The sequence below is a fragment of the Euphorbia lathyris genome, chromosome 2, assembly GCF_963576675.1.
Source record: "Euphorbia lathyris chromosome 2, ddEupLath1.1, whole genome shotgun sequence".
In the NCBI taxonomy this organism is placed as follows: Eukaryota; Viridiplantae; Streptophyta; class Magnoliopsida; order Malpighiales; family Euphorbiaceae; genus Euphorbia; species Euphorbia lathyris.
In genome coordinates, this window is record NC_088911.1 from 31634665 (window position 1) to 31646427 (window position 11763).

At 38.0% G+C, this 11763-nt stretch overlaps 1 protein-coding gene across 1 annotated transcript; it reads left to right on the forward strand.

Moving 5' to 3' along the window:
* The first annotated feature begins 9402 nt into the window (after positions 1-9402).
* Positions 9403-11451, forward strand: LOC136217662 (universal stress protein PHOS32-like). Its single transcript, XM_066004276.1, has 5 exons — positions 9403-9712; positions 10389-10501; positions 10577-10695; positions 10954-11104; positions 11162-11451. The coding sequence occupies exons 1-4, from the start codon at positions 9526-9528 to the stop codon at positions 11039-11041; spliced, it is 507 nt and encodes a 168-aa protein (XP_065860348.1). The 5' UTR covers positions 9403-9525; the 3' UTR covers positions 11042-11104; positions 11162-11451.
* The last annotated feature ends 312 nt before the right edge of the window (positions 11452-11763 follow it).

The following is an 11763-nucleotide window of genomic DNA, read 5'->3' on the forward strand; positions in this document are numbered from 1 at the left end:
ACTAAACAAACTCAAATCTGGCACAATAGTCTGAGACGACCCTTCTCTGGTCTCTTCAGCACTATCCTCATCATACGGTGCTCCACCATCTGACCATTCTTCCATCGGTTCATCCTCTCGTTCCTCACCCAAGAAGGACACATACAGACCTTTTCCCACATTGCTTTTTTCGACGGAGTCCAACAACTCCTCTACATCTTCCTCAAAGGATTCCATCACTACAGTTTCTGTCAAACCAGCTCCGATCACGCTCACCCTATGATTAGGCAATGGATTGCGCCTAACGGAAGGGTTTGCTGATGAAGGATCAGCTATCTTCTTCTCCTCAATCAAATCTTGGATTTCGTGTTTCAGCCTCTCGCAATTCTCAATCGTATGTCCATAACTGCTGTGGAACTCACAGTACCCTCTAGCCTGAATCTGCGGAGTAGGTTGAGCTTTGTTATACGGGGTAAGGGCTTTTAACAATCCCTTTTTCTGCAGACGCTCGAAAACTTTAGCATAGGTCTGATCGAACTTGGCGAACCGCCTCTTTTCAATAGCATTAAGATCAACCACTTTCACTGCTGCGGATTCCGTACTCGCGCTAGGCCCTCCGGCACTATATCCAGACTTCGTCCACTTGGTATAAGCTTTCTTCGGCTCCCCATCACCTTCGACAGTCAAGGCACAACTATACATCTGATTGAAATCCGTAAACGGCATATACCGCAACTCATTCTTGATATACGGCAACGTGTTGCCAACCACCATTCGGATCTGATCCTGCTCGAGCGGCTTTTGTTTCATCACTGCGGCCTTAGCCCTCCATCTTTTCACAAAATCGGAAAAGGATTCCCCAGCCTGCTGCTTAGTGCTCTCTAATTCTTTCAAAGTGACCTCCAGCATGGTGTTAAAGCTATACTGAGCGATGAACGACTTTGCTAATTCCTTCCAATCCCTCTTTGTTACCATCGGCAATGCATGAAACCATGTGAGGGCAGCCCCCTCTAGATAGGTGTTAAACAGCCCCAGGACTTGATCCTCAGTCAGGATCGTGTGCTTCATCATAGCAACATACTGATTCATATGAGCGGTGGGATCTCTAGTTCCATCGAACTTTTTCATGTTGGGGAGCCGAAATTTCAAAGGCAAAGCTGTTGCCGATAAACAATTCTTCAAGTTATAAAAGTCCTGACTCCCGGAACTTCCTCCGCGCAAGTCCTGCACTTCCTGTGTGATGTGTTGCTTCCACTCCTCTTCCTTAGCTTTCTCTTTCTCTAACTGTTTTCGGATATAATCCTGATAATCCTCCTCATTCCCAAAGTGAGGGCCATCGTTCACCTCATTCTTAGCACGCTTACTACCACTCTTGTTGTCCTTTAGTGCTAACTCAGCTAGCTGGGCCAAGATTACGGCCAGCTGATCATTAATATTGTTCACAAAATTCTCCAATTCAGCCACCTTCTCGTCGGTTGCAGACATACTGACGGAAGACTGAGTATACTCGGATGAAGATGATTCAGAAGCCACAATTACTGATTCGGAACTGTCTACTCGCCGCTGATCAAACTGTCTGACAAGCCGATTAGTCTTGCGAAACCACAATCGCTTAATGATGACGTCTGCGCGAACGGTATCCATTAGTATGTATGCATGATTTTTATATGCATGATTCGTGGTGTGTGTGTTTATTTATTTACGATTATAAGATAAGAAGAACAAACGTTAGTTCTATTTACATATATCACAACATCTCTCTTCCACCCTTATTCCTCCACACACTCGTCGGTCCAGGTCTTTTTTCTAGGATTTTGGTTTTTGGCTCACATTGCGGTCCAGGGGACGCGTGATGCCGTCGATTATTGCGGGAAATTAAATCATTCATCAGACAACACAGTTCGTTTTGACGTATCCACATTTGGTGACTAAGAAATTGACCAAGTTGGATTGTCCTTTCAGAATAACTCGTCTTTTGTCCTTTTGCGAGACGCATTAATTCGGGTTTTGACTCCCTTTGAGCGCATCTCAGTTTTTAGACGTGGTTCGAGTTATTCTTCTAGTTCAATCGTTCGTTATTGTCGATGACTCGTTCCCTTTTGTTCGCGTGGGTTCGTGTCTCGATTTTGGATTACAACAGGATCTTTTGGATCTATCGAGAGACGTAACCACATGTTTATTTAGTGATGGAATCACTTTTGGATTTTATTTTAGGGAACGGACTCATCGCGTAACGCGTTTGTTCTTAGCGTCGAGGATCCGTTTGCTCATTTTAGCTACGTGAAAAAGACGGCGAGTCTTATTTTGAGCGCACGGTAACCTTTCGGCTAGCAACATTTCGTTGTTCTTCCCAATCCACGGGATATATCGTCTTAGTGTGGTTATAGAAAATCAACGTTTCGTTGAATCACATGCTTATTCAAAGCGAGGACATCACCGTTCTCTTTCCTTTAGGCACGAATTAAGCAAACACGTACATCGGGCCATATTTCTTGCAGTTTTGGTAACGGTCGAAATGATCGAGTCGTTAGTCAAAACCCGCAGTCTCGTCCATATGGCGCAATTATATGGTTTGGCTTAATTCGGCTTTGTGATTTTAAACGGGGTATACACTCGTTCGAGGCACGTACTCAACGACATTGGTTTATTTTCTTTAACTACTCTCGGTATTGATATATATCGTAGATTCGGAATGATTTTGGTCGTTTAGTTCATTTTTCTCTTCTTTATTTTCTTAGTCATCTGTACGGACACATCCATTTCTCTTAAGAACGACACGAGGCATAACGTAAAAGCTCGTCTTTCATTCGGAAGGGACGGGCTACTTGTGCGAAACTTTTCGCGTTATGACAGGGTCGTTCAGGATAGAAATGTTCTTCGTTTTTGTTTCGTCTTAATCCCGTTTTATCCCAATTTATTTAAAGAATGTGAATAACGGCTATTGTTAATATAGTCTTTTGTATCGAAATGTAATTATCCTTAACATTAAACCGATTCATACTTAATACGTGCTTACGTCATAACACATTTCCTGAACACGAGCCTTCGTCGGGACACCGAAAGGGACAAGGCGGGTCGCACATGTTCATTCATATGAGATGACTAAGTCGTCTTTAGTTCAAATCGTTTCGATGTTTTAGGGTAATTAGTATGTCGATTCATGAGTATATATTAACGCATCGTCTCATTTTCTTTACATAATTTAGGATTAGACACGTATCATGGCGGTTTGAAAACACGAACTGATTCATTTATCACATCAAAAATAGTAACGGGTAATCCTATGGAAACTTCTAAGGCTACTATATGCTGACACGGCTGACCGCGAGACCTCACAGGACCGCACAGATTCGCCCCTAACGAATGGATGGGGACCCTCTGGCGCCTTACTGTAAGGGGGAACTTACGCTAGCCTCTTTCGAGCGACGAATGGACTCTCGCTAGAGGTTTCGCGGAAATTACCCAAAGGGTTTGCAATAATGCATATGAATGCATACGAAAAGAAGTAAAACGATCCGTCCCCGTTAAGGGCTTAATACACGCCTTCCGGAATCAAATTTCTCGCTTCCCCAACAGAGTCGCCACTTGTTAGACGAGGTACCGCAGCCTAATCTCCCGGGCGGACCGGGGGGTGGACAACCTCATGGCGACGTAAGCGGTGATTGGCGCCGAAAGCAACCAATCGTGGAATCAAGCTGCTCGGCAGGACCGGAGCTCGGAGATATGGAAGAGTCGCCACCCACGAATGGGAAAATGAACACCGATCCCTTGCGGGAGACCGGTGTGGGTTCGGGAAACTTAGGTACGAGCCGAGAAGGCTAGCTCCTTTTCGGAGAAAGGCTACTAGGCACCCCGACATCGCCCGGTTATGAACCACCGGCCTCCTACTCAGCATGTTAGGCGATAACGGACTAATCGTATACTTCTTTAAGTTTAAAATTCATTTGAAACCCTTTTCTTTCTCTTTTTAGAAACCATTTTGAGCATATGATATTGAAAAGCCACCTCAGTAAAGAATCACCCATTTATGTTTATACATACACAGAGAGGGAAGAAAGAAATGATTTATTTACAACCGTATTTAAATGTTATGTTGTGTGTTTATTCTACACTAACTTATTTCCCCAAAACGAGTTTTATTTACATGGTTCGCACCTTAATCGCCGTTGGAACGATTTAGGAGCGTTTTAAAACCTCGTTTGATGAAGCTTACCCGAATCGCCGTTGGAACGACTCGAGTATTTGAAAACGTTTGAGATAAAGAACCTTTTAATAAGAAAACGTGGTTAAACATACAAGTCAATTTCATTTTGTACAAATCCTTTAAGAAAATGATTCAAAAATCTATTATTTGCAAAGAAAACGATTTTAATTACAATGATCCTTTAATCCGCCTTTGGAACGGATTAAGGTTTTAAAACGTGGTGTTTTGAAGACGATTTGGAATATTAACAAGAATGACTCTATTTATTTACATTAGAGAAAAAAAAAACTCATTAGTTTAAATAATTCAATTGAAAACTCTCTTTTTGTGATTTATTTTCCCCACTTATTTAATGGACTCTCTAATTGTTACAATTACAACAATAAACTTATTTTAACTAATATTTACACTTAAATAAAGCCCATTTGAAATATGGACCCATGAATGGGCTCAAAGGGTAAAGAAAATAATTTGTACATACGTATATACATTTAAATCAAAAATAGAATATAAAATAAGAGTTAATACAAAAGAAGCTATATGTATATATAAAAATAATAGGTACAATATATCTATACTTTGAAAATGTGAAAATAATAAGTAAATCCTATAACTAAGAAAATAATTCTTATCCAAAAATAATTTTATTCAATAATCACTACAATAACCCAAATGTTCCAAAAACTATACATATACATAACTACTATAGTTTTAAATACCAAAAAATACCATATGCTAATATATATTAATTATTTCTCAAAATACCAAATAACTAACATTTAAAACATAATCCAAATTAATAAAAAGGAATACATATATATACTTATACTTATATTGTAAAATGGAATAAATAATAATATACAAATATTCTAGAATGATTATATATGCTAAAGTTCTAAAATAATTTGAAAAACATATATTACATATTTATATATATGTACTAAGGATTAAAAGTTTAAAAGTTAAGAAAAAGGGACTGAAATGGCATTTTTTACATTTTGGCAGATTTACCGACGGAAAATCCGTCGGTAAACAGCATTTAGTGACAGAATAGGTAAATTACAGCAGCACTCCTAAATGTTTCCAGATTTATTCAAAAGCTTTAAATTAAATCTAATTCAATCATTTTGGGTTTCCGAACTACCAAAGATGGATCATAGTCGAAAACGGAAATTCCTAAACGACGTTTTTTATTTCAAACCATTATTTGGAAATTCCTTTTAAATTAAAAACTTGTAATTACAACGTTTTCGATACCCGAACTACCTTTTATCGGATCACGGTTCGTATTGGGACATCAAAACGAGGTTTTTTATTTTAAAACAAAACCGAATTTTATCTAACACGAAACGAAAATTAAATAAATACGCTAATTAAATAAAATGTGACAAAATAAATAAATGACTAAATGAATAAAAACTATAGCATAAAAATAGAAGAAGAGAATAAATTAAATAAAATAAAGAGTCTAGTCCTCGGATAATACCTTAAATTCGGTATCTGACAGTTGAAGCCGATTGATTCCACGAACCACGAGCTCCCGTTTTTTATAAAAAATTTAGTAAAAATTGAACTTAGGAAATTTAGAGATTTTCAATTTTTAGGAAAAAAAATGTTTTTTACTAAAAAAATCAACTTCCTCTCTCTAGAAAAATATCTAGTGTGAGAAGCTCTCTAAGGATTCCTCCCCCCTCTTTTTTTTGCATGGGGATCCGTGCCTTTTATAGGCAAACGGGTCCCCGGACCAATGGGCGTCGCCCATTGGGGTTGGGCGGCCGCCCAACATTTGTTGGGCGATCGTTGGGCGATCGCCCAACGCTAGGTTGGGCGCCCGCCCGACGACCCTTGGGGCGTGCCTCGAGCCATCGGACGTGCGCACCCCGCGGCCGCCGAGCGCGCGTCCCGCGCCGCCGGACGCTCACACGTCACGGCCGCCGAACGCGCGCTTCGCGCTACCGGGCACGTGCGCTCAGCGGCCCACGAGAGCGCGCCCCGTGGCACCGGACCCGGGCATTGCTCGGACGTCGAGAGCGTGCCACTTGCGGTGCGTCCGACGGACGCCGAGCGCACGTCCCGCGCCGCCGAGCGGGCGTTCGACCATTGTCGTCCGCATGTCGGATGCCGCTAAGCACCCGCGCCGTGCCGCTAATTTTCCTTCGCTTATTATTCTTTATATATTTTTCAAAACTTCCGGAATCAATCGCTTCAACCGTCTTATTTTCAGGTTTTCGTCACAGGTCCTCCGACTCGGTGTCTACAACTGGCATTAGGAGCCAAAGCCTGCTCCTCTCCCCTTTCGCTACTGCTCAAAATTCTCAAGACTGATCGATCCCTCAATTTCTGGTTAAGCCTATTATTACCTCTCTGAGTTAACTGGCTGGCATCTTTGTACTGCAATTCCAAGTTCCCAAGAAACGGCCTTGCTTCTGTATCAATGCGAGTTCGCCTACCCCTACCTTCATTCATCCGCCCACTGTCTAACAATTGGCATTTCTCCCCCTCCACTTCCATGTTGCTGATCTCAAGGCTTGCAAACCTGTTCACATTTTCCAAGCTCATGGGTCTAATGTTTTCCTTATCCCTGATGCACGAAACTCCCTTGCCCTTGTTACGATTCATCCCTTTACCAAAGGCCTTTCTCTTCCCACTTTCAGCTTCCTGATGGCTCCCAAAACCTTGGAATTTCCCTTGCTCAATCGGTTGTCTAACCTCGTTAGTGAGACTAGCAAACGAATTATCCACACCCTGATTCCAACCAGCATCCTTCTTGTCTCCATCAGGCCACTTCTTGTTTAAAGCACCACTAAATCTTCTCCTCGGTACTATCATCCAGGCACCATAAGTCTCGGGGGAGCTTCGCTTTTAGCATTCCCCTCTGCACCCTCCTGATTAGGCCCCATATTCAAATCTCCACTCGCTTGCTCCGCTGTCTGATCCCCCAGAACCATCTCATTCGATGTTGTTGAATCTTTAGCAAGGATGGCACTCGGCCAGCAGTAATCCGTACGAAGGTGACCATACCTCCCATAATGAGTGCAAGCCATATGCAGACCTTCATATTCAACACGTTGTGACTCTCCTTCCAAGTCAAATTGCGCAATAAGAGGTTTAAGCAGGTCAATTTCAACACAGACCCGTTTAAAGCGGCCCTTTTCCCTCTTTGCGGTGTTCTCGTCCACACGAATCTTTTTTCCAATAGCTCCAGCTAGACCCAATAACACATCTTCATCATAATACAATAGAGGTAGTTGAGGAAAACGTACCCAAACCATTGATTTCTCCACACAAGCATCCATGGGATTAAACCCTATAGACCAGGACCTGACTGTGAGGTAATGGCCCTGTACAAGCCACGGCCCATCGTTAATCACATGATCTCTATCCATGTCGTTATCAAATTGAACAAGATGGAATCCTTCCCCTAAGTCCGTCATTCTCGTGCCTGCAATCGGTTTCCACAATTCCAGAGTTCATTTCTAAAGCGCCACATACCCAATATTTCTTCCCAGCAGCTTAATTATCATGGCTTTCTCCCACGGCTTGGCAAGCTTGCTCTTCAACTCCGGATCAATCGTGACTTTCGGAATTAGGGGTTCCGCTTCGTTCACTTCAATCTTGATTAAACCAGCAGCACATAAGTCGGTGCGGGTGCGCGGGGGAGAAATAGTAGATTTCGCCATGGCTATATCCTTCCAAGAGGCTTTAGGAGTATCAGGGCCCAGATTCGACGGACCCCCAACTTTATCCGGCGGGACCGTGCGCGGCGGCCGACCATCAGGGCAAGAGGGGTCGAGGTCGCCATCACATGCATCGGATCCACTATTAATTGGAAAATACTATTTATACAACATTAACATAGAACTTTTTTCATTGAAAAATGAATAAAAAATATCTCACAAATTATAAAATTAGGAGTATATATATATATATATATATAAAATTATAAATGTGATTTTTTAATCTCTAATAAATTTTATTGATAAATTATAAAAAATACACTTTGAAAAAGTTATCAAAATTCATGTTTAATATTATTTTAAAGATACTATATTTTTTTGAGAGAGTTAATATATTAAATAAAAAATTAAATGAAAGTAAAAATAAAAAATTATGACATTTTTATATACAATGAAAGCCAATACAAGAAGACTTTTTTTAGGCCATATATTGGAATCAGAAGCCATCAAGGAATAACTTAAGGAAAAAAAGAAAAAAAAAATATATATAGAAGAAAAATACTACTCCATACCAGCTGATAGAATAGTAAGATCACATATACTGTACATGCTTCAATTTCAGTGAGCATTCACGTGCGACTCATAGATTTTTTTTATGTAAGAGCACCCAAAAAATATCAATTTAGCCCCATAAATCATGGGACACATCTGTCAGTCAGTGAATCTTGGATCCATCATTGATAAAAACTATTATTGACTCTTAACCATCAGTTTAAGTTTTTGGTTCAAATGGTTTATTGACATGATATAAGAATGTTATTAGACCAAATGACCGAGAGTTCAAATCCTAACAATCACATTAATTGGTCAACAAAGCTAATTTTGAAAATGCCGATTTTAAGAGATTTTTCAATTAGTTTATTGTTCAATCTCTTTCGAATGACATTTATTAGTATCTTTTAACCTCAAATAAAGACTTTACAATATTTTTATTTGTCATTTTACACAAACACATGTTAGCAATCAGCTAATTTTTACCAAATAAATTTACACAGTTAAATAGTTAAATTAATTAATCAAATCAACTGACCCAAAAGTAACCAGCTAACCGTTAATATAATCACCTATCACGCTAACTGCTAACATGTATTTAACAAACATAGCCAATATTTCATTGATGAGTTGTTTTTCGGAAGTAAAATTACAAGTTAATTTTGTTAAATATCTCAAAAAAAAAAAAAAAAAAAGATGCTCTGGAATAGATAAGTTAAATGATTGGAACTTGTTTGGTGGCTGAGGCTCCTCTAGTCTACTCGTTCCAGATATTTTAAAACATTTTAGATATTTATGAATCCGAAATTGCATTATTATGCTAAAAGTACAAAGAAAACATCAAAGTCATTAATTTGTGATACTAGGACTTATATCTACCCATTTCGTGAAAAAAAGTTAATCAGGCCAATAGGGTGTTTGTCATTATTTATTAGAGGAACCCCATTGTATTCATTTCGAAAACGACAATCCCATTACATACAATTAACTTACAAGTTAAAACCACATCCCATTACATAACCCACTATCCTATAAATAAACACTCATTCCCTATTTTGATATAATCATTTCAAGGCCTTCGCATCTAGTTTTGTAAAAGAAAGCAATAGAAAAATGGATAGGATAAACATGAAGAAAAATAGGAAGATAGTAGTAGCAGTAGATGAAAGTAAAGAGAGTATGCATGCTCTGTCTTGGTGTATGGAAAATCTAGCATCCCCTGCTTCAAATTCAAATACAACACTTGTTCTTCTCTATGTCAAGCCTCCTTCTCCTGTTTACTCTGTCTTTGATGCTCCAGGTTTTTCCTTCTTCCTTTTTTTCTTTTACTAAATTCTTGGTATCAATGCACAAAAATTAAGCAAATAATACATATATTTTAGGGATTAATTAATTAGCGACGGTCGCCAATTCCTCTAATGATGTCAAATTTAGTGTTTACCGTAGATATTTCTGTTATTTTCTCCCAGAGTTGGGGGGTGGTTAACACACCCTCCACGAACTGTCTTTTTAGTTCCATCTAGTGATTGATCTGAGTAGCAGATGGATTTGAGTATCCACTGATCATCGAAAAACAACAGAAAAATCCATAAAAGTTTTTTTTTTCTGAAAAAGGAGTTAAAAATATAAATTTAAATCTATAAATTAGTAGAGAGCACCATAAGTACCATCTATCAGTAAATTCTAAATCTGTTACTAGTTCCATTACAATCTAAACTTTTTTTAAAAAAGTGTAGATATATTTGTAATATAAGAAATTGTAAAATTTTAAGTAATTTTGGACTCAAACAACTGTATAATGAGTAATTTTGAGTCAAGTAATAGAACCCATAAAACGGGAATACTACTTGAACCCAATGACAACAACGGAGGGCATAGGGTACCAACAAAAACGTTAGGGACACGTTTTGGATCTTGTCCCTTCTTTTATTGATGTTGTTGATTTCAATTACTTATAATTTCTAATTCGATTGCAGGGTATTTATTGTCCGGTGACGACCTAGTTTCAGAGGTGAAAAAATATAGCAAGGCATCGGCTAACTCAGTGATGGGAAGAGCAGAAGCTATTTATAGAGATTATATTACCAATGTAAAATTACTCTTCCCTCCTTTTTATTTTCCTGATTTTGTACAAATTTATGGATTGGAAGGTTAATTTGTGCAGGAAAAGGTAGAGAGAGTAGTCGGAAGCGGAGATGCAAGAGATGTCATATGTAATATTGTTGACAAACTTGGAGCAGATGTTCTGATCATGGGAAGCCATGGTTATGGCTTCTTTAAAAGGTAATACTTTGGTGGTTTTTATCTAGTCGGTTTGGTCAGTCACGGTTAGATCTAATCGCTGTCAGATTTAAGAGATGTAAATCTAAACCTTACTATGATTTTAATCTCTACTATATGATTTTAATAAGTCCAGATCTAATGATAACCGATTAAATTCACTTGGTCAATTACTGATAAAATGAAAATTACTAATTAATACTTGAATACTTTTTGAGTCAAATATAGAAAATAATCATGATCCATATATATTTGTTGTAGGGTTCTGCTTGGAAGCGTGAGCGACCATTGTGCCAAGTATGCAAAATGTCCGGTGGTGATCGTGAAGCGCTACCAGGAACAGATTTAGAGGGTTCGGGAAGGGGTTTGAATTTATATACGAAGCTATAATTTTGTAGTGTAAAAGTATCAAATATATATATATATATATATATATATATTATATATATATATATATATATATATATATATATATATATATATATATATTAATTAGGCATTCAATAGGCATTTAAGCTATAATATTGAAATGATGTTTCGGACTCGGTCGATGATTTGTTGTATAAAGCTTGAAGTTCTGGACTTTTATCATTATCTCTATTTGCTTAATTTTCATGTGTATTTTAGAGTGAGTTAGACTCAAATTTAATATAATATTTTAATGTTGGATTACCCCTTAATGGGTCACCGTGTAAAATGCTCAGTTTTGTGAACATCATACCTGTTATCGTGAATAAAATTATAGTGTTTGCGTTGCAATCCAACTCAACTTTTTAAAATAATGAATTTGTTAAGATCATCCAACTCATAAAATACTCAATTGGATTGGATTGGTTTTAATTCAATATTTACATGTTTGTTTTTTCAATTTAAAACATTATATTACAAAATTTATTATAATTCACGTATTAAATTACAATTAAGTAAAAAAATTGTAAATTAAAATATCTATACATGTTGTATCATGGTTTAAGAAGTTACAAATAGATACTTTCTTTATTTTAAATTGTACCAAAATGATAACAAAAAAGAAAAAAAGAAAAAACAACCAATGAGCAAAAAAAACAAAAA

What these genes read in the sequence shown, in the direction of transcription:
- LOC136217662 (XM_066004276.1), top strand. Translation starts at nt 9,526, where the DNA reads ATGGATAGGATAAACATGAAGAAAAATAGGAAGATAGTAGTAGCAGTA. An exon ending in CTCTGTCTTTGATGCTCCAG is followed by an intron (nt 9,713 to 10,388) that starts GTTTTTCCTTCT and finishes ATTCGATTGCAG; the next exon opens with GGTATTTATTGTCCGGTGAC. An exon ending in GGTTATGGCTTCTTTAAAAG is followed by an intron (nt 10,696 to 10,953) that starts GTAATACTTTGG and finishes TATTTGTTGTAG; the next exon opens with GGTTCTGCTTGGAAGCGTGA.